We start from the raw sequence: 26,711 nt of genomic DNA, 5'->3' as shown, positions 1-26,711 counted from the left end.
ATTTTGTAATTTTTATTATCTTATAAGTGTAAATAGTTTTTAATTTTTAACTTAGGATAGAAGGCCACTGGTTCGTCAGTTTTTTACTGTTATGTGTTACCCTCTATAAATAAAGTTGTTACTTACTTACTTACTTACTAACTGTTAGCAAGAAGCTTCTTGGCGTTTTCAAGCTCAATGAGTCACTGCTCAAGTGCATGAAAGTAGACAGGCCTGAAGTAAGCTTGATTTTTGAATAATCATTGGCCAGGAAACGTGGTCAATGACTGTGTATTGTTTGTTTTTCAATGAGTATAACTAGACCTGTAGATTTTCATACAAGCAACACCTTTTTTTGGAATTAGGTTCTATAAAAGTGTGGGATTTCGGCAGTGGGCAGCTGTATAAGAAGTATCCAGATGAACAGACCAAGAAGCGTCATGAAGACACTGTAACCGGGCTGGCTTATCACACAATCTACAACAAGAGGTGCTTGCTGGTCTCCTCATGGGGGAACAAGATACGAATCATGGAGGTTAGAGAACGTTTTAGACAAGAACAATGGACCCGTTGTAATAAAATCCATAAATTAACAAGCACTGGGTCGTATTTTGCTTAAAAGGCTTTTTTTAGGGTACCCCCGATATTTCAGTAGGGGAAGGATGAAAGATATGTTTGAGAAGTGTACATACAATGTAACTGGAAAGTGTCAATGAACATGTTGTTTTAAGCAACATTTAAATATCCATTGAGTAACACCTTGCATTTCTCATAACTAACGGAGTGGATATCCTTTGCTGCTGCTACAGTTACTCTTGTTTTTGCTTCTGAGTTAAAGTCAAAATTTGATTTTCACCTGCTTTTTCCACAGGACCCGGCTGAAGTAGCAACTCTTATTGAACTGAAGGTTTTGAGCGATCTCTTTATCCCACCAGAACCCTCGCATAATGACAAAGGTAATACTCTATACACGCGCGTAGGAGACACTTTTCGCTTCATGTCTTTTGGTCATCTACATTTACCTCCTATTTCCTCTATTATTCCTTTAGACAAGTCTTTCTCGCCATGAGGAAGCCCAAAATGAGCGAAGCGAAATCATACACTTTGTCTTGCCATTGTTTTTGTTGTTAACGAGAGCATTGATCATAATCTTGAACTCTTAGTGTAAGTGGTCTGAACTCTTTGGCCCCTGGAGAACTCTCTGGCCGCATTTAGTGGCCTAAAAGGAGCAGCCCGCATGTTTACGTGAAATATTGCTTCTGTTTGATGTTTGCAGATGAACAAGGACCTTTTATTTCAAGAGCTCCGCTACCCACCATTGGAGAAACCCAGGAGGTCAAATCAAGCAATGAAGTAAGCCTTAATTCGTTAATAATGTAGCTTTCTTTTGCCAATAACAATTGTTCCTCTCGCTCAGTGTAACATTAAACCTTGCAGTGCATATGTTGAGACTGGTTTTGACTCATTGAAGGTGACACGTTTTAAGAAGCAGGCCGGCGGCAGTGGCATATTATCAATTCAAAACATGGATTTACCAGTCACTTAGCTAAACATTTGGCTGTCATCGTAGATTTAGTTGTCTTTGTGCTTCGTTTCAAAGTCTCAACTGTTTTCTGGTACTAATTTCAGGAACATGTCCTTTCGCTCTGTGAAGTGACTTGTCTGGAACACGTGTCGCCTTTGCTCTTCGCTGGTACAACTAGTGGAGCAGTGATCATGTGGAATTTGGAGACAGAGAAAATCGTCTTAAGGTTAGCCAGTTCTTCAGTTGACTTTGACAACTACTGCAAACTGAAAGTCCCTTCTGCCTAAAGCCTCAAATACGCTCCATAGCCTCAGGGATGTTACGTGTTAAATATTGTCCGAAACAGCAAAACGACCAACTAATAGCCTTACCTAGAAAGTGACCGCTTTCCAATTGTACAGAATAATCAACATCAGTAAGAAAATCCCATTGGACATTTTTTAGGTTAAAAGGAGTACCTTCAGATGTATTTTCTTCTCTCTTTGATTGGAATAACGCTGTACCATTTCCGTCGTCTTGCGGGAGAAACTCAACTCTGACAAATGGTTCCGTCCTGTTCCATTTTCAAACATTTCCATGTTTGTGGAAGAATAGTACTGTTCCGTTTGGTGGAAGTATTTAACGGTGATATCCACCCGATTACAAAACATATGCGTTGTTCCATGTTTGGTCCTCAGACATATGCAGTCAGTTCCGTGCAGCACTTTCGATTTTGAGTGAACATGAATACAAACAAAGCGTCGTTGCTTACTTATAGGTCTTTACATTTTCATTTTATGTAGACTCTTTCTAGTTTTTTTCGATGAGGTCGCTGCTTTCTGTAGTACTTCCTTAGTATCGGTTTATCAACTCTTCAAGAGTCTTCCTGTCCACTTTGTCTGCAGGTGTGAACCGCCAAGATCTAGAAGTGCAAACAATAGCAAGCACAGGCGCAATCACCGAGATGATCAGCTGGTGTACCGATGCCTCTACCTTGTTCATCGTGTCAGGAAACCAATCATATATGGCAAAGGGTATAATTTTTTTTTTATTGCAATAACATTACATTACATACAAAAATTACCTGCTCTTCTTACAATGTTAACGTAACTTACAGTTTAACGATACTAACAGAACTTACAAGAGGGAAGATATTTGTTTACAAACATTGTTTTTGTCATTTACTTGTTCAAAACATTAAACAAAAGAATTCTTTGTTTCACCAACCAATAGTTCTCTGGTTGGCATATTAATAACAATAGGTGACGTCACTGATATCTTTGCTATACTAACAGTATTTACAATATATTAATGTCTTACATTACTTTCATGTAGGGCGTTAGCTACAATAGGAGGCTTTCTCGCATATTAATTTGTGACTTAGGTTTATGTTTCCCAATTTTGATTTTGTTTATCAAAATCGCTAAGAAGGCATCGGAATAAAACGGGGTTGTCATATTCGAATCTTAATAAATTGGTTTGATTGAAATTGGAGAATTTTTGCAGTAATGTCAAAGCTACCGGTGTAACTAACATTAGAATTTGGGTATATAAATTGTTATAAAATCTTCTGTAGTTGGCTGTAAGAAGAAAACTAGTAGACCTAATTGGGTACTCATTCTTGATATGTAAACGAAAGTCGACGCTTAAAATAAAACCACCCTAAACACAAATAAATGAAAAAGCGCCAGCATGAATTTATCGGGTATAATTAATCACTGTAGACCATATGTACATTATAGATTTTACACACTGTAATAATGTTTGTGCTTTAGAGCTTCGCCAAACAGGTAAATATTTCTGTTGTACCAGAGAAAAATTGAACATGCCAAGAGAGGGGCCTATTGTCGCTTTGAATTTAAAAAAAAGACCGACTTAAGCCCGGTTTATGTATAGGTAAAGTATAGGTATGGGGTATAGGTAAATCATTTATAACCTTTTAAGAACCTATCTATACATATACTTTACCTAGACATAAACGGGGCTTAAGTCGGTCCTCCATAACTACTTTAACATTGATCGTTGAGAGACTTCATTTTTATATGACCCTTCTCTTTCACACAGCAATACCAACTACCAAGTGTTAGATAATCAAAGAGATCAAATCATTGCTAATGAAGGAGAGGCGAGTGACACTCGTACTGAAGAGCAGAATGGAGTTTCAGTCAAAGACGGAAGAGTAAAGACTGATCATACAAATCAGGAGCAGATGGAAGAAGAGCGCGAGGATAAAGAAAACAAAGAAAATGGCGAAGACGAGGGGGAGCACAGAGAGGAAGAGACCGAGGACCATGTCAACAAAAATGATAACGAGAATGCGCACGACGACGAAAAGGGAGATGGAGTCAATGAAGAAGCTGTGTTTGGCGCGTTTTTACAAGTTAGTGAGCCAGCGTTAGTGTCTTCTCATCATGACGGGTTTCTACGCTTCTGGAATTTATCGGTGAGTTTGTAGCGTAGCAAACGGTCGTCATCAACCGACCGATAGCGTTTTTTTTTTTTTTTTACTAGACTCTAAAGATACCTTCCTATCCTAAACGGTTTAGCGCTGTGCTCATCTTTGCTAGCTTGTGTAAATTTACAAGACTTTCTTCACCACTAAGACAATTATCAGTACGTAACACGAAATACTCTAGTACGAGCATTGTTACATGTAAGAGTTCTAAGAATACAGGAAAGAAATAATTACGAAGCTTGTACCACCTATTCCACCATTCCAAACCACGAGTTTTCGTTCTCGGAAACTTCAAATCTCTGGTTTTACCACTTAATCACAATAGAAGTGCAAAGTGCTTATGCCTTTCAACACTAAGGTCTCTAAGTATCGATTCTCCCCAGTGGTCGGAATTTTAAATGTTGGTTCTGAGAAGTTGGTGGTATACAGGTGCGTCAACACGATACACGCATGGTTAATTGATGTTTTTCTGTATTCTCATTAGCTATCTGCTTGGTAATGATATTGATATTGTGATGAGAAATAAGATGTTGTTGAGACTCATTGCAAGCCAAACGACTAAGAAGTGTTTGCTATGTTTTAGGGAACTCTGTTATCAGAGATACGTGCGATAACCAGAAGGCAGGCATCAGCAGTGACAGCTATGTGCACAGATCCAGACTGCAGCTTTGTTATCAGCGGAGATGCAAGTAAGATAAGTAGCATGTCAGGGCCTCTAAAGACTGTTTTGTTTGTACTTTGAATTTCTGACCTTGCTGTGATGTTCAGTAGATAGTAGGTTAGGTTTTCGTGTGTTTAGGGGCATGAGAACGTGTTTTTGTCATAAACCACAAATCTGTTTATTTTCATGGAATAGAATGGAACCCTAAGAATAGGCTAAAAAATTGCAGTCGAACCAGACTTACCACGATAGTGCAGGTTGGAAGTTGCACGGGGAAGGAGTTGCCCTTGGAGCCCTTGAGTTCAAAAGTTGCCTTGAGATCAAAAGGAACATTTTTCTTTGACCAAAAATAGCAGATTATGTTGGTAACAGCGGGTTTGAAAGAAAACGAAAAATTGACCATTTTTTGTCAAGACGTGCGCTCTGAGTTGTCTTCTCTTTGAGGTGGTTGAACTCTACGTGCTTAGTGCGTTTATCTATATTTCCTCCCTCTATCATCCGTTCTAAAACTGTTATAACACGCAATAGCTAATCCCTTTTTAGAACTGTTGAGGTCGCTTATCGTATTTTCTGTCCAGGGGGCTACATCACTGTGTGGGATGTTGGCAACTTTCTTCTCGATCCTCCATCCGAGAAAAGTGATGGAGACCACCGGGAAGATGAACAGGAAAGTAACAAGGAGGAAAGCAAAAAAGAACCCAAGGTAAATTGCTTATCACATCTCTCCGCTCCTTTTTTCCCCCAGTCACAGTGGCAAAAGGTTGGTAAGGAAACCACAAATTTTTTGCAACACAAGCTTTACGAAATATTGCCTGCAGAAAGGGTTACATAAAGTAGACTCGAGTTCTTCTCTCCGCTTCGATTAGTGCCACGAAAACGTTACGAGGCATGTTAACTGTAGAAGATGTTAAACGAGGCAACGTCTCGTGCAACGTGTGTCGGAACAGTGCAACAAATTGTAAGATACGTCGCAAGAGCAATTGCTCAGTGTAACGGCACCTCACTTAAGCAGCACGTAAAGTACAGTTATACAAGATTAATAGATGTCTGAATTGACCACTCCTCCAATAGGGCTTTTGAGGGCCAATAGAAACAAACAGGGAAACAAATAATATGAATAAACATAACGTGGTTAAAAATCCCAATTGGCGGGGGGCGGATCAGATTTTACAATAGTGGCCGAATAGCAACCTGTCATCATCAGAAGCTTTAGTTACCCTCGAATTTACAGAGTAACATTGCTGAACCCGCGACCTCCGGATTTCAAGTCCGGCGCCCTAACCGCTTGGCGACGCTCCTCTTACAGTTCTGACCGCTTTCTATGTAGTACTTTCCCTATTGAGCTATTTCACTCATTCATTACTGTTAACCTAATACTTAACCTTGTGTTTCTAGAATGTAATCAAGCAGATCGTTTGCTGGCGAGGGCACCTCACTCGTGTTGTTGGACTGGAGCACGTGCAAAGTGCTGACGTCATCGTGTCTGCGTCAACTGACTGTTCTGTAAGGTACATGTACGTTCATTGAGGTCAAGCACTCTGCACAGTTGAGAGCTTTAAAGGCTTCCCCCACTGACCAGCGTACTATCTGTATCAGTTATCGGTAGCTATTCATATACTGTAAAAGTTACCTCTCATGCCGTGGCTATTGTCCTCGGCTATTGTCCTTGGGTTGTACTCTCTTACTCTGACAGTGCCACTCTCCATCCAGGAGTGAAGAAGGAGGAGGTGCGAAACGTGTTCATGTTTTCATGCTACAAAAACTGTCGCAACTGTAGCTGACCAGATGCTACGTTTGGCAATAGACCAACGGACTAAGTTCATTGGTTTCGTTCGTTCGTTCGTCCGTTGTTTCGTTCATTCGGTCGTCCGTTCTTTCGTTCGTTCATTCGTTCGTTTATTCCTGTTCTCGTTTTTTTTTGTTTTTGTTTTTTGTTTTTACTTTTTTTTTGTTTGTTTTGTTTTTCTTCTTTTTCGTTCCAATTGGCAACGCTTTTCTACGCTCAGTATGGACTAGCGCGTCTTGTTTCGGTGGTTGATAGTGATGAATCATGTAGCGAAGCATTGAGTTTACCGAGCTAGGAAAATCCCTGAGAACGTAAATAAGCGGTTAGCTTGACAGCCGTGGCTTTTAATAATCAATCGTCGTTTCTTTGTTTTTCTCCTCAGGGTGTGGTATCGTAATACAGGTCATTTTATTGGCTTTTTTAGTCAGCCTCGTCTGTGGCATATGCCATCTTCCAAGTCTGTTCCCTCCACACCAGTCAAACCCTACGACATCTCAGAGGTTAGCTGTTCATCTCACAACTGTATTGAATGTCTCAGGCATGCATACTCCTCACAGGGAGGGGAAGGATAATGTCAAGTTTTCAATTACGCCAGTGTGTTCATGTTACTACAAAAAAGGTGTACTGTTATGAGCGGTGTAATCCGATTGAGTGTTCAACTTCGGATGCTGATCTCTTATGAATAGCATTTTCAAGTTTAAAATCCTGTTAGGATGCGTTGTTGTGACATGTAGTCAGGGAGCATATGTAATCCCGTGGGATTTTTATGGTGAAAGCAAACCACCTACCCAGATGTTTTAAGGGGACCCTAAGGAACACAAAAACTGTTGTCGGCAATTTTGTAACCTGCACCGGCGGCTGCTATGGGGGGTCTATTTTTAGACCCGTATGGCTCAACATGGAATCGAGGCTCGAACATAAAATGGCGTGTAAATACAATTAACTACAATAAATTTCCACAAAATTACCAGGAATCTTTAATATAGTCTATCTAATACACATTCATAGACTTAAGTAGTAAATACTGATCACGTGATCAACACTGCACGAAAGCGAGGCTGGTCGTTTGTTGTCTTCAAATAAGCATTAAAAGCATATTTCTTTTTCTCGAGTTGTTGAGAAAAATGACTACAACAAGTGAACTACATGATATTTTTTGTTCACGTGAATTAAACTACATTTGAATAGGTTTTGTTCACGTAAGACGACATGAAAGTGAGGCTGAGCTCCTCGGCACTTGTTAGGCCTGTTCTAAGCGTCGAGCCAATGTCGTGCTGAACCAAATTCCTTTCCGAAAATTAGGGCTTTCGGTGCGAAGAAGAAATACAACTAGATGAAAACAGAACTAACCAAATTGGCGTTTAGAACCACTGCCGTGCTAGCGTCGCGCTATCATAAAACCAAATGGAATTAGGTTCGGCACGACGTTGGCTCGACGTTTAGACCAGGCCTTATATCAGCTATTCGATATGTTAGCGATAATTAAGGTTGCTCCGAGGGCGTAATGTTAACCATAGCAGGTTTACAGGTATATATAATTATTACTACCCAGAACCTAGTCAGGCTTTTGGCGATAATAACTGCTTTAAAAATAACACAACTGAGCCCATAATGCATTGCAGTCTACAGAACATAGATGCCAGGTAAGAATCATTCATCATCCCGTCTTCCTTGTTGTCATCGTCCTGCTCATCCGATGTTTCATCATCACAGCTATCATTCTCAATCATATCGACATTGTCACACGCCTCCCCTGCCTCGTCATTGCTGCAGCTGCATAGATCTGTGCAAGTGAGACCCGCCCTTCGACAGCTGCACCTGTTGTTTCTGCATTTGTCCTTCCCACAGCCACACTTGACAAGATAAAGAACAGCGTCGGGTGCCGGCTGCAGTTTCGTCATCACCGGCATCCATTTGTCTGAAATATAAAAGAATAAGGCAATGCATTAAAGTCATCTCGATCTGCAGTGTCGAACTTGAGAGTCTATTACTATATCAACTGTTAATTTATAATAACCTTTGTCTTTTTTCCATCCATAGTTCTCTGGTGATGGAAGGTCTGGATTAGGGACTTTGTCATTGGCCCAGATCATGGCTTGGTAATGCGCTCGCTTAATGGCCTCTCGGAGAGCAGCTTGTGTAGGCGGTAGTCGTTCTGACTCGGCCTGTTTTCTTCGAAAGAGGAGCCACCTTAGATCTTTCAGGCTGGATATCTTAGTCTTGGGCAGGTAAAGTTGGCACACTAGCTTCTCTATTGCATAGAACATGCCCACTGTGGGAACGACGGTAGAGCCGAGATCTGCAAGTGCAGTGACACATTCTTCATCAGCTTCAAGAAACGCTTTCCAGCATTCCAGCTTTCCTTTAAATGCAAAGTTTCCAGTGACATCAGCTCCGCTCCAGGCATGAAAGCCAGGTAGTGCTGCCGTTCTAGCTGCTCCTAAAGCGTGGACAATTGGACAAAGCTGGATAGTTCGGTGGCGCTGTCCTCTTCCAGTGACGAATGAAGTGTCCGCACATAGCTTCGGGTAACGTCTAAGGGCCAGTACAAACACGTCAGTGTCCGGTGAAAAGATCTTGATACTCGTAGCTCCTGATGTGGTGGCATCTACTGCATGTAGCAGTATTTTGGTATCTGCCTCCTCTTGGTCGCTATCGAGGTACGCCATATCCTTGTGTGTTGCCCTACACTTACTGCTCCATGCAACCACCACGTGCAAACCATTCTGACGCCCCTTCTCTAGAGTCTTGCTGGCAAGATATTGCGTCAGTTCATCCTTGGTGCTGACATGTGCCAAAAGTCTCTTCATCGGTACCTGCATAAGAAAGGGTGTACTAGTTCTAGTGTCTTTACCTCTATATCTGGCCCTAATCTTCTTGTAGTACATTATATATAGGATCATTGCTTTTCTATGAAAAATCGTTAATAGTATACCTTGGAAATCTGAGTGGTGTCAGTAATCTTGTAGCTGATAGGTTCCAAGCATCCCTGACGAAATTCGCGAGTTGCGGTCTTTAAAGACAATGGTACATCATACCTAAAAGCAGAATAACGTGCCCACTAATGTAAGTAATTATATCTAATATAAACACAAAGGTTACAAGGTAAATATCAGCGGGAGTGACAAACCTGTCGAAAATAAGACGAATTTCATCTGCCTCCTTGTACTTGTCGAAGATCGTCACAGTGAAATGATTGGCCAGATCCAAGCAGGTCTTGATCCAATCCGGTTTTTCCAGAGCTTGTACTTCGGCCATACCATCTACAATGGAAACCTTGATCTGCACATCTGCATTAGCGAACTGGTCAGTGGGTTCAGCCTGCTCAACTGATCTGTCACTTGGCAGCTTCTCTAGAATACTCATCAAGGCGCTCTTTGCGGAACAGTGCAGCATATTGCCATCGGCGGCAAACATTGATCGTGGAACTACCGAGAACTCGTACGCTCCCACTGCCTCTTTGATGTCTATCTCTGGACGGGACTTGCAGATTACCATCATCCGCGCGAAGAGACATCGATCTTCCTTTAGCTCGATGATCTTATCCTTTGTAGCCACCCTAACTGTTTTCCCAGTAGTCTTCCACGTTAGGAGCTTGCGCTTCTTCATCACGTCCCAGATGCTCTTCTCGGCTGTCTGTATCCGTTCCTTAACGAATGTTCCGAACAGCTTGTTACCAATGACGCTTTGATCGCAGAGATCTTTCTTCACTTTCTCGGGCATGCGCACTTTCGTCACGAGGTTGAACAGATCAGGGCCTTCTACTGTGAAGGGGTTGGTGAACCGTTGAATACTAGTGGTCAGCTGCTGGACGTTCCTTTCTTTAACCTGACAGCAGTGGTGAGGTTGTGATGGCTAGTCTGTGTCTTAGAAGAAGTACCTGCCATCAGCTTGGCTTGTTCTGCCAGTCTTGCTAACTCAGGTGCAATCAAAAAATACTTTGTGCGTGCAGTAGGGTTCAGCGTGATGCCAATCAATCCACCTGAGACTTTCATTGATCTGTTGACGTGTTCAAGCGCGTTGTCAGCGCCAACGGCACAGAATGCTACGTTCGCGTTCTTGTTCACCACCCAGTTGCCATTCTGGAACTCATGGTAGATTTCAGGATCGGCCTCCTTTATTATCTCCATCTCTGCCAAGTCAGGAATCATACGAGCGTAGTTTAACATGTCATGCGCAAAGAAGTACTTCACAAACAACTTTAGGGCTCGTAGATGAAGATCCCAGTCTCCAGTCCGCACGGCTCTGATGAACGTCATCATCTCCAAAACCATTGCCATGTACCCTCGGGTGACCTTGAACAGTGGACTATCCTCATGGTCTGCATCAAACTGCTCCATCTTTGCAGCAAGCTCTGTTGAATTGATGGTCTGTGCCAGTTCTTCGTGCTTTGCTGTAATATCTTGGTTTTCGCCTTTTTTACACGCATCGCTTAACTGGTTAGCCGACTTCTCCACAATCGTGCGTACAGCTGGGTGTCTCACGAAGAAGGCTTCCTGGTAGAGGCTGAATAGAGCTTGTAATGTAACCATGTGCGCTGCCTCTCCTCTCTTTACGTGGTTCCCACCGAGAATCTGCTTCACAGTGAAAGGCCCATAGAGATCCGACTCTACCCAGCACATGTCCAGCCCGCTGTTCTCGATGAATGCACCGATTGTGCGAAGTTGGGCCATCACGATGTGTAGCTCACCAGGACGAAGTATTATATTCCCAAGATCTTGACGGGTCATCTGTAACTTCTTTGCCGGTTGATACAGTCCCAAATCAAGCGATATCACAGTCCTCCTGTTCTGCTCTACAATCGCCGTGTTAATATTCTGTGCTTGCATCAGAATGGTAAGCAGAGTCTGCCACTCGTGTGCTGGTGCAGCGATCAGGGGAGGGGTGCCAACTCGTGTCAACGGCATGGAACTACTCATAGTGGAGTTATAGCCAGACCATACTGGGATGTTGGTACTAGGGGGCTGATTGTCTTCAACTTCTCCATTGGTGATCGTTCTGGTCATACTACGTCCGAGAAGCCATGTGAAATCTTGCTTTTTGATGTACAATGGAAGTTGGGCTTGGGTACACAATCCAAACTGGGGGAAGGTGGGACCAACAGGCCTTCCGGGTGGTGCAGGGCATTCTAGCAAGGTTGTCACAGATTCAGGAAGCTCTCTGATTGAGCGACGACACTGATCTCCGGGGTCCACGGTCAGCTCTGGTGCTACATCGCCTGCTTCCTGCCTTTGGTAGATTGCCATCGCTGTGCCGTGGAAGGTATTCTTGCCATCAGGAGCGTCCTCAGCGAAATCCACATTATCGACTGCAAAAAAGACGTGCCTACCCAAAACTACATCAGGGGGTATATATAGACCATCATTCAGCTCCATGCGCTTTAGAACGCTAGCTTCGATTTGGGCCTCTACTCTCAGCATCCTGTTGTAGTCCACTGACATTTCGAATCCATGAAGCATGGTTATGAGCTGCTTGCTTCTCACGGCCTTGTGTACAGCTATCCCAACGGCTAACTGCAGCGGCATCTCCGACGAGGATCTTACAACATCGGACTTCTTGTTTTTGACCTGCCTCTCAGTCAAACACATTGATACAGTGGTCTGGGATAGAGCCATTGCACGATTGTACACTTCGTCACATTTCTTTCAAGCAGAAAGCTCATGTTTTGGGCCTTGTATAGTCCATCTATAAAAACTAAAAAGCTCTGCTGGTACGTTCTCGTCAGGCAGGTTTTTCAGTGAACCTGTAAACTTCCACTTCCTACATTTGGTGATAGATTTCCTAATTATTGCAGCAGCATCAAACAGAGTTTTCATATCGGAGTCTATGTTTGCGGTCTGATCCTCAGCCATCTGAATTGCTTGATCTCTTGTCTTCTTGATACTGACTCGCTCGGACTCATTGACACGTTTAGGTGCATGAAACTCTATATCTGGTATCTCTCGGAGTAGTAACTGCTTCAAGGCCTTTCGTCCGCCCCTCGAATTTTCCACATTGTTAGATTCTAGTATGCTTTCAAACGCATCTTGTAATTCAGACATAGTCGCCACTTTTCCGCTACTCAAAGTCATCTCCGTCATTGTCAGGAATTCTATTTGTGCTGCAATCTCACCAGCCAACTTCTCAGATGATGATTCGGATGTTTCTCTTCGTAAAACATGCGATACATGGTTTGCCCAACAGTTTTTGTGGTACTTTATATCTATGGAATGAGCATCATCTAGAGCAATGGATGTGTTGAGTTTAACCGAGAGCTTATCATTACCCGACATCCCAATGGCAGTGCGAAGGGACTCACCAGCAGAAAAGGTACTGAAATTATGCAGGCTCTTACGGTAACCGGGTGGGCCATCGCAGAAAAAACAGACATTCTTATTGTAGGGAGACGTTTTCGAACGGGTTAGTTGAGGAATTTCTACTGATGAATCTGGTCGTGATTTTCGCCTGGACTCATTGGGGCCTTCGAGCTGCCTCTCATACCTTTCTCTTGCTCGTCTAAGCATTCCAGCATGTACTGCATCTTTATAACATGATCTATGCCATGATGCCCGCCCATCCTCGAGCTCTTGGACAGAAGCAAACCTCAACTTACTCCACGCTTCTGTGTACTCAAGATTACCGTACTTACTCCATTCCTCGATCGATACCAGAACTTTTTCGTGAGCCTCGGGCTTTTCAACTAGATTTTCGTTTTATTTTCTTTGACAAATTATACATAAGTGTAAATCCAACCCTTTGGCCTCAGTTTCGTTTGTTTTTGAACCAGAATCCGTTTCCATATCATATTAAACACCAAAAAACATGCCGCTCTAGATGGACTGTAAATCCAACATGGCGGACCTCTAAAATGATGAAAATGACCGCTGACCAAAATCATTGTTTTTTCCTGATTTCAGTGAGCTATTGATTTGAATACAATCCCTTTAATAAATTTAACTCTCTGATCAATTTTCAGTAGCAAAATATATGCCTTCATGCCTTTGATGCTTATTTGAAAACAACAAACGACCAGCCTCGCTTTCGTGCAGTGTTGATCATGTGATCAGTATTTACTACTTAAGTCTATGGATATGTATTAGATAAACTAAATTAAATATTTCTGGTAATTTTGTGGAAATTTATTGTAGTTAATTGTATTTCCACGCCATTTTATATTCGAGCCTCGATTCCATGTTGAGCCATATAGGTCTAAAAATAGATCCCCCATAGCAGCCGCCGGTGCAGGTTACAAAATTGCCGACAACATTTTTTGTGTTCCTCAGGTTTCCCTTAACACATTTAGGTAGGTGGTTTGCTTTCACCATAAAAATCCCACGGAAATATATTTTAAGACATATGCTCCCTGACTAATGAGTGATTTACAAAAACAACTTACTTTGGGTGTTTGAAAGTATACATTGCAGTTTCTGTTTTTTTTTTTTTTTTTTTACATTTTGTTAATCATTTTTACAGAATAAATTAAAAACAATAGAAAACAGTTTAAGCTAATTTAGTTGCAAAATACGGTAGTTAGTTGTCGTATCATTGTGTGATGCACTTTGAGCTCAAATCAAAACAAAGAGTAAAAAAGCAATGCGAAAAGTTAAGCTTTTATAAGAAGTCAGGGCGTTTCTTTCGTAGCAGAAACAGTCGCCTGAAATTGGAACAATAATTTTGATTGTAACAATTAGTTTTGTTTCATTCTAGGTTTGACTAACTGGTTTAATTTTCAGGGCCCTATTAAAACGTTAAAAAACGTAGCCACCAAGGCAGTCCAGAAGACAACTGACAGCGGTGTGGATTGCCCGCTCATGTTCGATGACACAAGGTAGCACAGTTATGTTGTGAACCGTTACCCGTTTCCGCGTGTGACCTCTCTAAGAACAGAGTGAGGCTGCGGACTGCCTTTTTCATTAGGGTAGTGTCTAAGTAGCAATCATTATCATCAGCAACATCTTTTATTTGCCACACAGTAAATACGTTTTATGCAATTCGTGATTTATGCTAAGGGAACTGCTTTCAAATGTAAAGATTGTTTTCACCTGCCTAACTAACGACAAAATAGAGCACCTAGGAAACAGCTGAGATAAAGGGACCACATTGGCAGCAGCCCTTTGGCTTTTTGTGATTTTGTTTCTTTGTAGTCATGCTTGGATCATGGGTGAGCGTGTTGCAACTTATTGGAGTTCTTTAAAGCCTATTTTGGTGGTTTAAGTAACTTTAGTGGGCTTGGTACAACGGTAAATTTTTTTTTTCTTTTTTTTTTTTGGCGTTCTTACTCGTCATACTTGACTGACTACGGACAAAGACTGGCTGCTCGTAGTGTAATTGACTGTCCGACCGATTAACCGACTGACCGATCAACCGATTCACTGACCGAGAGGCCGACGAACTAACCGACTGACCGAACGACCGACTAATTCATGCTTTTATCGTACTATTCACTGATGAATTTTTCTTTTAAGAGTAAGTGATTGATTAAATTTACATTAATTATTGACCTACTTAGTCATTGTATGTCTGCTGATACTGGTACATTAAAATGTTTAATAGCTTGTTCAATATCCGATTACTCTGCAGATGGCTGCCGTTCAGACATTCCGCCCAAAAAGAAACAAAACCCAAAGGCGACAACAAGAAATTCTTTGATTCTCTATCAAAACCAAAGGTATATATAACATTTCGATCTTCCCAGTTGTTCCCTTCATTTCTGTACAGCCCTCATTACAACTGTCTCAGCGTTTTGATCCCACGTCATCTAACACATTTTAGGGTGGAAATTTTGGAGCTGTCTAATTACCCTGAAAGAACGTGTTAGATGAAAGTTTGCCTCAGGTCAGACTTTTACTCATCATGTTCCAAATTTTGAAAAACAGCATTGCGTTATAACAAGGCCCAGTAGGAAGGGATCGCAATGTAGGAACTGTCTAACCAGTGCTTATGGCGTACTTTCCTTTATCCTGCAGTGTCGCCTTTAAGTTTCCCTTTCTGTCCCGTCATTTTCCCACACTTCGTTAACCCTGTAACCAAGGTGAAATGTTACTTATACGATATGCAATTACACTTTCGAATCGCGATTTCAATATCCCGATTCTCCTATCCAGTGATCGTACATTTCTTCTGGTGCTACTTGGGGGGATTGAGTTCAACGTCCTCTTGATGATTAATTCCTATATTCTTATGTACCTTACTTTCTTTCATAATGATTTTCGCGGAAATTAAATGTTGATCAAGGAGGGCTGGAAGATTACTTGTGGTTCAAGAATTATTTTAAAGGACGTCACTCCATAAAACGTATATTTTTTTCAACGATAATAATAACCTCGCACTAAGTTTAGCCACTCACCGAAGGTTCAGCCTCTAAAGTGCAGGTTTTCCTTATGAAATTCGTCTCCTAAGAGGCCCGACATTCGTTGCCGCCATTTTGAACAGTACTCAGCAGCCAGGCCGCGTTTTCGTGACGTTATTCCGTCCAATAGATTTTGTCCGAATGGCTTCCGACAAGCCTTTTAACTACCACTCTGGGGTTACGGCTGCTCTTGAACCGTATTACTTTGAACTTTTTGGAGTGACCTTCTCCTTATTAAAAACAATTCACGGTTCACGTGCTATTTTTTTGCAGCATTACAACTCTCACCTGGAGAGTACGAGTTCAGGATCCCCAGAGACTGGGGCGGTGTACAGAGCACTTCCGGTGTACAAGGTAGGTAGTGATCAGTTGAATTATAGGCATTTTTGTGCTCAGCCAGAGGTTTTATTTCTTCTTATCAACTGCAACATAACAGATCACAATTTTTTGAGTGGCCAGTTGGTCTAGCGTTCAGGCTAGCCAGTCAGTCTTTTTGTCAGTTATGCCATAACTGACAAAGAGAATCTGTTAATCTGTCAGTTGCGCGGTTGGGTGAGCAGGCGGTCAGTAGGTTGTTAGCCTCTTTTGTTTGACTGTCTGTAAGTAGATGGTCGGTTAGCCAATCATTAAGAAGACTGTCAACTTTGTTAATTATTTTAGAATGTTTTGTAGATTGAGACTCCAGAAAGACTTAAGACACCGGCCATTAACATGCAGTCATCATGGCTCACAAATCAGGCACAGAACCAAAAGGTAACTCTTCCGCTTTTGTCTGACTTTTCATTACGTTTGCGGTACAGTCTGTTATATATAATGTGAATTTATAGACCAAAGTCTGTGACTCGGGTCTGGCTCTGGCTCTGGTTCTGTGAAGGGTAAGGTCAGAGCAACATCAACAATAATGAAAACAAAGGGAAGGGAAATAAGAACTAAAGAGAAAAAAGAAGTATGTTAAATAGATCCCAATTTTGGACTTGTAAACAGAATCAGCTTGTACTTTTTCATGTGTACTGAGTAAGTAATTGTTTTAAAACAGTTGCTGCATTTGATTTGTTGCCTCTCTCTCACTGTTCTCTCGTTACCTCATTCTAACAGGGGCATGGTAACAAGTCCACATTTGCTTATAGATCATCGTCTTCAACTCGGGTAAGTTCATGTAATGTACTCAGAAAGACGCCTGCACAAAATTCGCACAACTTGTCCTATGATAAATGCATGCAATTCTCTAAGGTGAATTCGATCCCAAGTCAGTCACGAGTGCTTCATTTATGTTAATGCCACTTACACGAGAAAAGTAAGCCGCGGCTTACATAAGACTCAAACTGGACCATTTATACGAGCGCGGCTTATGATAAGACGCGAAGTGATCGTATAAATGGTTCACGGCTTATTGGTGACTAATTAATGCCTCGCTTTTGTGTTGGTTGTCATAACAATTGCGGATTTGGGCGAGCTCTCGCGCGAGCGCGGGAAAAATTGAGCTTGCGCAGTGCGAGTTCGCGTCTTACGTAAGCCTCAAACAAGCCGCGATACCATTTATACGATTGGTTTCGCGTCGTCTTATATAATCCGTGCCCATCAACTGATCTTTTTGAGCCGTTGCTAAGGAAAATTTATTCTCATTTAACCTCGTCATTTTTAGTTAGTTCAGAGTTATTTTATGTGTTTTACCTTTTTCATGATCAGTAACACTAGTGATGATGTCATCAGGCCACGCCCATGGTCATTTAACTAATACTGAAAAAATGCAAAGGCTCTTAGGCAAATTACTTTATCGAGATTTTTTTCAGTGATTTAATATTTTAATTTAACTCTTCATTACGCTATGGACAGATTTTGTTTCATTTCTAACAAGTCAGATTTTGAGAGAATTTCAAAATATTGAACACTTCGTAATTTTCTGAAAAAAGCATGATTTCGATAAAGGAATGCATAGCTATGTTTCCAACCTTGGCTTTAATCGAAATTCGTCGTAAAAGGCTGGATATAATGAAAAACTGCGTTTCTTTTAGCATTTAAAGAAACCGGAAGAGCGCGCGACATATATTGGAAGTTACCCCTATCAGCGCGTGCACAATTCACACTACCAGTGCACTTCGGTAAGATCGAACGAAACCACACGGAGTTAGTTTTTCTCTTTCTGTTGCTCTTGTTTTTCTGTCTTGCTTTTATTTTGTCTTTGCTTGTACTTTTTTTTACTTTGCATTTTGTGAAACACAAAGAAAAACATCTAAAATGTAAGCGAATTTGCAAGTTATTGAGTAAAACCCTAGTCTTACACAAGCCGCGGCTTATGTTATCCGCGGCTTGTGTGAGACGTGAACTGGTTAAAATGTACCGTTTATGAGATAAGTTCGCGTCTTATGTAAGCCTCGGCTTGTGTAAGCCGCGGTTTATTTTCCTCGTATGAATGGCCTTATTGTGTTCAGCAAAGGATAAGTTAATGAAGAGAACGACAACGATCAAGTCTGGCATATTTTCTTGATGTAACGCCAAAATCTTACAACTAACCTAAAAATGATGTGTAACAATCAGTAACGAGAATTTCAACATCGAGCTCGGAACTGAAGCATTAGATAATCCTGGGAATGGACTCCTTGTAAGGTACCCTTTCACGCTTTCACACATCCGCCACGAGGAATAGACAAAGGGATGGACAAATGAAATTGAATTTGATTTTACTCCTAGAAACGAGTAGCCTTCTCATTTACACGCCCATTCTCTAAACTCTAACATCCTCCCCACTACTCCTCTTGATATTCTGTAAATGAGATTAAAAGGTGGATCCAAAATAGTAGTCCCTAAGATAACATTGACAATCAGGTATCCATGTTTTATTCCCATCAGGAGCCTGTGGTGTCAAGATTTCCACACATTGTGCAAGGTCACAAGAGATAACACAAGAGCAGGGGGGCCTCCCCCTCCCCCGCCCCCCAGCGCCATTGCCTCACCCGGATAAGAGACATGTCATCCCCAGTCTGCTAAGATGGTCCGTTTCACAGTCGTTTTTTTATCGTAACGTCTCCGCTTGGGATGAATCATGATAAGTGATGTTTTAGAAGGAATCTCTGTTATTTATCCCTCCTCCGTATCGGCTAAAGATATTTAGTAGAATTCTACTTGTACGTTTATGCAAACGCTGCAATCTGATGGGCCGAGCTACGGTACACTATCAGTCATTGGTTTGAAGTGGCTCGAGGTCGTCCACATAGCAATGATGTTTTCTCGTTTCTGCAAAGTTTTGGTGGACGATTTAGAAGAAAGTACTGGATAATTCAATTCTGAGAAGACTAAAAGACGGACATTGACCCATAATGCTCCTTGGAAAACTCAAAAAGTTCTTATGGCATTGATGATACAGATGGTTGACAGGCCAAACACGACTCCTGTTGATCAAGATAGGAGAACTTTGACCTTCAAAGCTTTGCTCTAACGAGTACATTTTTCAAAATTTATTTTTAAAGTTGGCTTGATAGCTTCACTGGATTCATTGGCTAGCGCGACACCTGTACCACAGAGGTCGTGGGTTCGATTCCGTTTAAAACTGCCGAATATCTGTAAGTAACTACATTGATCTCTCATGTCTTGGCAAGCTAGAAAGGAGGCACCCAAATATCCTAAAAAAAGTGTGTAACCTTTACTGAGGAATATATGAGTTTTGAGGTGATGTAAATTCTAAAGTTGTAAATCGACATGTAAATAGTTTGTAAATATTGTACAGAAATGTGTTTTATATTTATGGAGAGATAGTTTATTACAGTTTGTCACAGGTTTTAACAGTAAATAGGTAGATCACCTCACTGTTTCTCACTGATTAAAGGTTTTTTTTTTTTTCTCAAAGCCTCCCATTGGCCCAATCATTTGCGAACTTAGACGTACTGTTTTAAAACAGGTTTCCGTACTTTATCTTTTACAAGATTACGAATCCTAATCCATACTTTACTAAACAAGTTCCGAGTTTCCTGTTGGCTAATAATCACAAACAAATTAAAACAAAAATGTGTTTACCGTGTTTCTATCATAAGAACGACTTTACCGTCAGTCATGTAGCCACAGAACCACCATTGAGTTGTCCCATCATTATGAAGGGTGCAGCTAAAATCTCGCTTACAACTTGATTGAAGCCGAAGTTGTCCTCACTTGGAACAGCTCCAGCTTATGGTCTGAACGCGCAGTCAGTGTGATTACTGTCGATGTGAAGAGCGTAACGGTCACGCACCTGCCAGAACGGTGCTGTGGTAGCACTCGCTGCATTTCCACGGATATTTACATAGTCCACTGGTAAACACTGACCGTGACCATGATATGTCATGATATCAAAGTTGCTGAACTTGCCTCTGAGGTAATCTCTGTAACTATTAAACCGTTCCCATTTTGGACATACTCCACTGCATTTTGTCAAAGCTGCAGGTTGCTTGCCAGTATGTGGATCGACTGCGGATACTCTTCATGCTAGCCAGAGTCTGGCGGTAACTGTAACAGTTTGGAGTTGTGTGGTTGATTGGTGCGGCTTGCATAAAAGCCTTGCATTTAAACTGCGGTATATCTTTGGATGTTATGTCCCAAGACATGACTAGGGTCCAGGCTGCGCCCGGCTCAGATGCGAGATCGCAGTAAGCTACATACCGCTGATCTGATGCATCAAAAAGCCAGTAGAAGCTGCTTTCGAAATTGCCTTGTTGTAGGTAGTCCAAACAGGATCGGGCTTTAAGGTTTCTTACTTGCAAATAGATACCATGACGAAACTGAAATTTAGAAATTGACAAAACTAAATAATTAATCTATGTTAAAATCTGCCTCGTGCCCAGGCGTCCCTCCTTGGTCTGGGCGCGGAGCGTGTGGAGTTGTCGGACAAGAACCGCCTTGCTAGTTACCGACGAAATGCAACAGCGCCTGAGGTTTAGCTTGAAAGCATCCACTGTCTGCAGTACGTACTTCTCAACTTCTACTGATTGTCCGTGAAGTTGTGGAGAAATGCTAACATGGAGCTTAGTCAAAATGTGACGTGAAAACGACAGTACGGAAATTGAGAATCAAAGGGCTGTTGTGCTGTCTCGAGTAACACGGCTGTTTGGTCAAAATACCCTTAATTTTGGAAAACGTTGAAAATTAAAGCGATCTTTTGGACCACTGTACATCTACTTTAAAAATGAACGGTTGTCGATACTTTCTTGTGGCATTTGGCGTTTCACTTGAAAGCCACTACGTGACATTTGCCTCGCACAGCTTGCAGCAAATCGAGTGGATTTGATATCATTTGTATCCAGTATTGGAGGTAATTTTTATATGTTATTACAAACAAGAAACTCGTTAGTGACAGAGGGTCTTCAAGTAAGTAGATAAAAGACTTCAAAGTTTTTCATTTTTGAAAGACGTGTTTATTATTATTTAAATCGTGCACCGCTACTTTTAAATCAACGTTGCTACTTTTTTAACTTACAAAGAACACTGCTTAATGTCAGCTTCTAACTTGCATTTTTCCTTACTTAATGTTACTTCCTCAGGGATCGCGATTCTCTATATCTTACTAAATAGGGCAAATTACCAGTGTCTAGAACCAAAGTAGACTCGACAATGCATCTTCCGCATTTACCAACTAACTGAATCGCCTAGTTAGCCATGTAGCCACCAAACCACCATTGAGTTGTCTGATCATCTCCCATGGCGGAAATTCTTGTTAAAGTGACCGTAGTAACCAAAGTTATCTTCACTTGGGGCAGCTCCAGCGTTAGGTTTAAAGGCATAGCCAGTAGACTGGCTGTCGATGTGAACGAGGTAACCGTCCTGAACCTGCCAGAACTGTGCTGTGGTAACCCTTGCTGCATATCCACGTATATTCACATAATCCACAGGGAAACATTGACCGTCACCAAGAAATGTCATGATGTCAAAGTCGCTGAACGTGCCTCTGAGGTAATCTCTGTAACCAATCTTTTGTTGCATTTGGTTAAAGCTGCAGGTTGCTCGCCAGTATGTTGATCGACGACGGATGCTCTTCATGCGAGCCAGAGTCTGGCGGTAACTTACCAGTTTGGTGTGTTTTGATTAACTGGCGCGTCTTGCATGAAAGCCTTGTTTTTAATCTCAGGCAAATCTTTATTTTTCCGGCTCCATGACATGACTAAGGTCGAGGCTACCCCGGGCTCCGATGAAAAATCGCAGTAAACGACGTATCGTTTGAACTGCTCATGAAAAAGCCAGTAGAAGCCGTTTTTTGAACTCGCCATGCCCTAAGTAGTCCAAACAGGATCGGACGATGAAACTGTTTATTTGCAAGTGGATATTATCGGGGGACTGAAACAGAAAAAGAAACTTGTAACGAACCAAATCAGCATTGCTCTTCATTACCATTATGTTTTAGTGGAGTTGGGGGATTTAGATGCATGTGGATACAGATAAAAAATATTACCGATTTTATTTTGCCCAGGGTGATTAAAATCAGCAGAGAAAACAAGTTCAGTTTCTCGTGAGATTTGAGAAAGGTAAGTTGCTGAATAAATTGTGTCGGGGTAGTTTGGTCCTACACAAGGTATCTCTGGGTTTCTGGGTGAACTCAAAACGACGGAGCTTTGTATAACAAGAGAGCTCAGAGAGTTTGTGAGCGATGTATTTCCTGTCTAGGAATCAGAGTTCGCGAGACTTTGCCATGTCAGATTTAACAGAATACAAACATGGCAAGGGACCGCAAACGAAAATGCTGTTTATAGTACGAAGGATCTGTGATAGACCTGATAGGCTAAAAATAGAAATATAACCAAGAAAGGCTGATATGGTGCAAAGCCAAGACGGAACCGTGGACAACTGTTTCGAGACCCAACCTGGTCAAGTTCCATCCTGGATTTATAAGTTTGGACTCTCATCCCTGTTAGGTTGTAAATAATCAGCGTCCACTAATGGTGTGTGCAGCAATCACAATATCTTACGAGGAGTCTGTTGTGGAGTACATTATATATCAACCTTGGTAATAAGTTCTGCGATATGGAGAAATTTCCTCAATATGGCAAACATCAGTTCGTACGTTTTTTTTTTCCTTCAGACTTGTGACTCTTTTCGCCACCTGAATTTTAGATGAATTTTCAACTAAAAGTCATGTAACGGTGAAAGAGAAGCTACAGAAAAATGGTCTTATCAGTGGAAAATCGAGTTTATCCTCGCTAGTACTTCACGTGCAAAAATACAAATTTGTAGTTTTCCTCTCCATGGACATGCAAAATTCCCGGCAATGAGTGCCCAGACCACCATTCGATCTTGACGCATTGGCTTGACGCTTTCATCCGACATCCTTTCTCGAAACAGGTATATACGATTACTAACACACGTCTACGCGCTTTATCCAGACCGCAGCCGTGATACTTGTTTCTCACAGCTTGCAGTAAATTAAGTGGATTCAATGTCATTTTCAGTATGGAAGACAGGTAATTTATAAACGTTGTAAGATAGAGAGCAAATTGCTGAATTCTCATCGGCCGAGAAAGAGAGCATATTTTCTTAATTTTCTCTTCTAGTGAGGGCAAATTTACTTTACAATGATTTGTTTTCTAGTCGCTTGGCAAGGGAGAAGAACCTTGCTTTGCCATTATTTTTCAAGGTTTATTGAAGAACTAAGGGAAATGCCTAAGCGAAAATGCACTGGAAGAGTGAAGAAGAAATTTGGAAAAGCGACCAAAAGAACACAAAACGAATGGCCCGTTTTTGTCTTTCCGTAATCGATCGATTGATACCAGGCGTACAAAAAAAATTCCCTTTGAACAAAAATACCATCAACACTATTAAAATGAGGAAACTGAAGGAGCACTCACTACTTAGATTAGCAATCACAGTCATAGGAAGCCGGTCGACCGAAATGCGAAATAAAGAACTTCACGTACCGCAAATTAGCGCACTGAAGAACTCCATGACCGCGACTCAGGAGAGGAACGAGAAAAGCAGATTCAAGAACAATGACTGCAAAGTTCCGCATTCAACAATAGCAGATTTGCACGTTGTCGTCATTTGACTACAACTACCAGAATTCCTTTCGTTTTTTCTTTATTATTTAAATTTTAAATTACCAGTGGGGTTTAAATGACAATTGCCCTGATTAGCATAAGAAACAGAAAAAATGAAGGATTCTGGTGGTTGTAGTCAAATGGCGCCATCATGCAAATCGCCTATTGTCTTGATGTAGCTGTACCCACCAAAGTGATCCGCGACATGCTACTCGAGAAAAGTCTACAACTTCAGACTGGACACAAGTGATATTAATCGTTAATTTTACTCAGCTGCATGTGATCACCTAATTAAAAAAATGAATAAATCACTTCAAAGTTTTTCTTTCTGGAAAGACATATTAATTATTGTCATTTAAACCGTACAGTAGTAGTAACAGTAACTGTAACTTCATTTTTACATAATTCAATTACAAACCTTAGTTGCTATTTGTTTAAATCTGTTAATTAAACGAAGGAAAAACTTCCATCGTTGGGACTCAAGATTATTTTAACCGTATTATATGTTTGGTTAGAAAAGAGAATAAGAGAAAAAAAGGAAATTTGAGAAGATAAATAAAATTAAACAAAAACATTATTAGAAATTATTAGAAATTAAGTAGCGAAACGTGGTTGGCAGGAGGGCCGTATACTAATAATGCATCACTACCTTTAGATCAACGTTGCTGGCATATCTTTATTGGTCAAAGAGCAATGCTCAACGAGTCAGCTTCTAACTTGCATTTCAGTTTTCCTTACTTAGTGTTTTTACTTCCTCAAGGATTGCGATTCTCAATATCTTACTAGATAAGGCAGTTTTCTATCAGGCTTAAGTTTTACATTTCCATTTTTAGTGTCCAAATCCAATGTAGACCCGACAGCACGTCTGCCGCATATACCGACTAAATCAATCGTGCTAGTCCGCCATGTAGCCACCAAACCACCATTGGGTTGTCTGATCGTCTCCCATGGTGCAGCGGAAATTCTTGTTAAAGTTTTCGTAGTAACCAAAGTTATCCTCACTTGGAACAGCTCCAGCGAGAGGTTTAAAGGTACAGCCGTAGGATTTATGACTGTCGATGTGGATGGGGTAAATGTTTTTGCGCTGCCAGAACTGTGCTGTGGTACCAGTCGCTGTATGTCCACGAAGATTCACATAATCAACTAGAAAGCATTGTCCGTTCGCATCATATGTCATGATGTCCAAGTCGCTGAACTTACCTCTGAGGTAGTTTCTGTAATCAAATTTTTGTTGCATTTGGTCAAAGCTGCAGGTTGCTCGCCAATGTGTGGATTGGCTGCGGATGCTTTTCATTCGGACCAGAGTCTGGCGGTAGATGTACCAGTTTGGAGTGTTGTGGTTAACGGATGCGTCTTACATAAAAGATTGTTTTCTAAATTGAGGCAAATCTTTGTTTGCCAAGCTCCATGACATGACAAGCGTCCAGGCTGCTCCCGGCTCGGATGAGAGGTCACAGTAAGCCACGTATCGCTTGTCATGGTCGGCATCAAAAAGCCAGTAGAAGCCGTTTTCAAACTTGCCACGTCTCAGGTAGTCCAAACAGGATCTGGCCTTGACATGGTTTGTTTACAAGTGGATATTTTCGCGAGACTGAAATAGAGAAATTGAACAATTTTTCTAGGACAGTCACTAAGGAAATGCTAAGTGAAATGAAAAGGAAAATGATCAACTGAGTTTAATACAAGCAAAAAAAATCCAAATAAGAAATTGTATCTCCAGCTAAAAAAAAAAGACACTGTTTGGCCAAGAAGGGTAATTATAACAAAACGAGAAAAAGGAGCGGATTAGGAAAGTTAAATGAAGCGTATTCCAAGCAAATTGTACATGTGGGCTTTGACATCTCGTCTTCAGTCTTCAGTATTGACGAGACTTCTAAACATTTTTCTTAAAACTGAAGCTTTACGAAAAGCCATTTCGTTCAACATAGATTTGCTTTCGGTCTGACTTTTTGTCTTTAGGCAACAGGGGACTGGCTAGTAAATATTAACTAGAGTTGAATAGAACAATACTGTCATACAATTTACTTACAGATGATCTTACTTGACTCGCGGCAGCCAACACCAGCAGACAAAACAGTCTGAGTTTCATCACGCCTCTGAAAGGAAAGTCAACAACGAAGTCACAGAATCTATGGAGATGTATGTTATGTATCGCAAATAGTAATACGTAAATATGAAAGTTTTCTAGTTGTATATCACCACTGAATTGTACTGAATTAGAAGGTTTGATTCTTCCTACAAGTCGTTAAGGTTTCCACTTACCTGCTCACCTTGGTAGGTTGAATCACTTCTACAGTATGACTAAGGCCGCGAATTTGCTCAATATATACCCGGCAGTATTTCATCGGTAGATCAGATCTTGGCTACATTCTGTAAACATCCGCTATTTTTGCAACACGTACGTGAGGACTTCTGGTGCTTCTGAGGGTCAGGGGATCAGATATTTCTTGTTGGTACCATACCACAACTGAAAAGTGCTTTTCGCGCGTTCTGATTGGTCAACTCGGTGGTAATTAGCAAAGAACTTTGCACGTCCTAACAAGTGAAGGAAAACAAAATGCCTTCCCGTTTAGCTTCGTTTACCGAAGAGGAAATTGTTTCGATAAACGAGAAGCTAGCTTTTCAGCTTGTGTGGTATATATTAAAACAATCATTCACCTTAGTGTCAGTGAAAGTGGTAGATATTTACCTAGCCGCTTTGCGAATCAGTAAATATCCACCACTATTCACCTCCACTTCGGTGATTAATTGTTATTAAAGCTATCTTTGTAAACATCCGGTTTGTCTACAGCACGTGCAAATCTCAGGTAGAGATTATGGTTACCGATTTTGCAGACATCCGCTGCGCGCTGTCTAAAGCGCTCATTTCTCAACTTCGATTGATTATACGTGGAGTTGAACAAGAATGCGGAACACCATCCTCAAACTAGAAATTCTCTGTCACGTGTGCAGAACAGACTTGAACGCTGTTTATAAATTCACAACAATTAGATGATGATGAGACACTTTC

The 26,711-nt window shown here is 41.2% G+C and overlaps 3 protein-coding genes and 3 pseudogenes across 5 annotated transcripts in view; 1 reads left to right on the top strand and 5 right to left on the bottom strand.

The window, feature by feature from the left end:
* The window catches only part of LOC110069514 (WD repeat-containing protein 64-like), a 38,454-nt gene extending 18,907 nt beyond the window's left edge, over positions 1 to 19,547 (top strand). The window contains exons 20-35 of one of the 2 annotated variants that reach the window (XM_089290984.1): positions 345 to 514; positions 851 to 935; positions 1,256 to 1,332; positions 1,609 to 1,730; positions 2,389 to 2,517; positions 3,548 to 3,926; positions 4,522 to 4,627; positions 5,178 to 5,302; positions 5,995 to 6,107; positions 6,768 to 6,885; positions 14,098 to 14,192; positions 14,945 to 15,032; positions 15,987 to 16,067; positions 16,386 to 16,466; positions 16,809 to 16,859; positions 18,561 to 19,547. In XM_089290984.1, the coding sequence (XP_089147110.1) occupies positions 345 to 514; positions 851 to 935; positions 1,256 to 1,332; positions 1,609 to 1,730; positions 2,389 to 2,517; positions 3,548 to 3,926; positions 4,522 to 4,627; positions 5,178 to 5,302; positions 5,995 to 6,107; positions 6,768 to 6,885; positions 14,098 to 14,192; positions 14,945 to 15,032; positions 15,987 to 16,067; positions 16,386 to 16,466; positions 16,809 to 16,859; positions 18,561 to 18,611 (1,871 nt within the window). In that variant the 3' untranslated portion in view covers positions 18,612 to 19,547. Of the gene's footprint in view, positions 1 to 344; positions 515 to 850; positions 936 to 1,255; positions 1,333 to 1,608; positions 1,731 to 2,388; positions 2,518 to 3,547; positions 3,927 to 4,521; positions 4,628 to 5,177; positions 5,303 to 5,994; positions 6,108 to 6,767; positions 6,886 to 14,097; positions 14,193 to 14,944; positions 15,033 to 15,986; positions 16,068 to 16,385; positions 16,467 to 16,808; positions 17,004 to 18,560 lie in introns of those variants that run through there. The other variant, XM_089290983.1, reaches the window with a different exon arrangement.
* LOC149110644 (uncharacterized) lies at positions 7,345 to 9,441 on the bottom strand. Its single transcript, XM_089290986.1, has 2 exons — positions 9,321 to 9,441; positions 7,345 to 9,201 (listed from the first exon to the last, which is right to left on the bottom strand). The coding sequence occupies exon 2, from the start codon at positions 9,193 to 9,195 to the stop codon at positions 8,338 to 8,340; it is 858 nt and encodes a 285-aa protein (XP_089147112.1). The 5' UTR covers positions 9,196 to 9,201; positions 9,321 to 9,441; the 3' UTR covers positions 7,345 to 8,337.
* Positions 10,179 to 12,002, bottom strand: LOC149110643 (uncharacterized). Its single transcript, XM_089290985.1, has one exon. It carries the CDS (start codon positions 11,998 to 12,000, stop codon positions 10,186 to 10,188), a length of 1,815 nt encoding a protein of 604 aa, XP_089147111.1. The 5' UTR covers positions 12,001 to 12,002; the 3' UTR covers positions 10,179 to 10,185.
* A 192-nt stretch (positions 19,548 to 19,739) lies between the features above and the next one.
* On the bottom strand, positions 19,740 to 21,189 carry LOC149110642 (uncharacterized; annotated as a pseudogene).
* LOC110069513 (uncharacterized) lies at positions 21,087 to 22,065 on the bottom strand (annotated as a pseudogene).
* Positions 22,066 to 23,948: 1,883 nt separating this feature from the next.
* On the bottom strand, positions 23,949 to 26,419 carry LOC110069521 (uncharacterized; annotated as a pseudogene). The gene is made up of 3 exons (XR_016207710.1): positions 25,964 to 26,419; positions 25,743 to 25,797; positions 23,949 to 25,292 (listed from the first exon to the last, which is right to left on the bottom strand). The product of XR_016207710.1 is annotated as an uncharacterized LOC110069521 (transcript).
* Between the last annotated feature and the right edge of the window lie 292 nt (positions 26,420 to 26,711).

Source organism: Orbicella faveolata, unplaced genomic scaffold (assembly GCF_042242905.1).
Source record: "Orbicella faveolata isolate gen_17 unplaced genomic scaffold, um_ofav_v1 contig_24, whole genome shotgun sequence".
Lineage (NCBI taxonomy): Eukaryota > Metazoa > Cnidaria > Anthozoa > Scleractinia > Merulinidae > Orbicella > Orbicella faveolata.
Note: the sequence above shows the minus strand (reverse complement) of the source record. Positions and strands in the feature narration are given on the sequence as shown.

What these genes read in the sequence shown, in the direction of transcription:
- LOC149110644 (XM_089290986.1), bottom strand. Translation starts at nt 9,195, where the DNA reads ATGAAGAGACTTTTGGCACATGTCAGCACCAAGGATGAACTGACGCAA.
- LOC149110643 (XM_089290985.1), bottom strand. Translation starts at nt 12,000, where the DNA reads ATGGCTCTATCCCAGACCACTGTATCAATGTGTTTGACTGAGAGGCAG.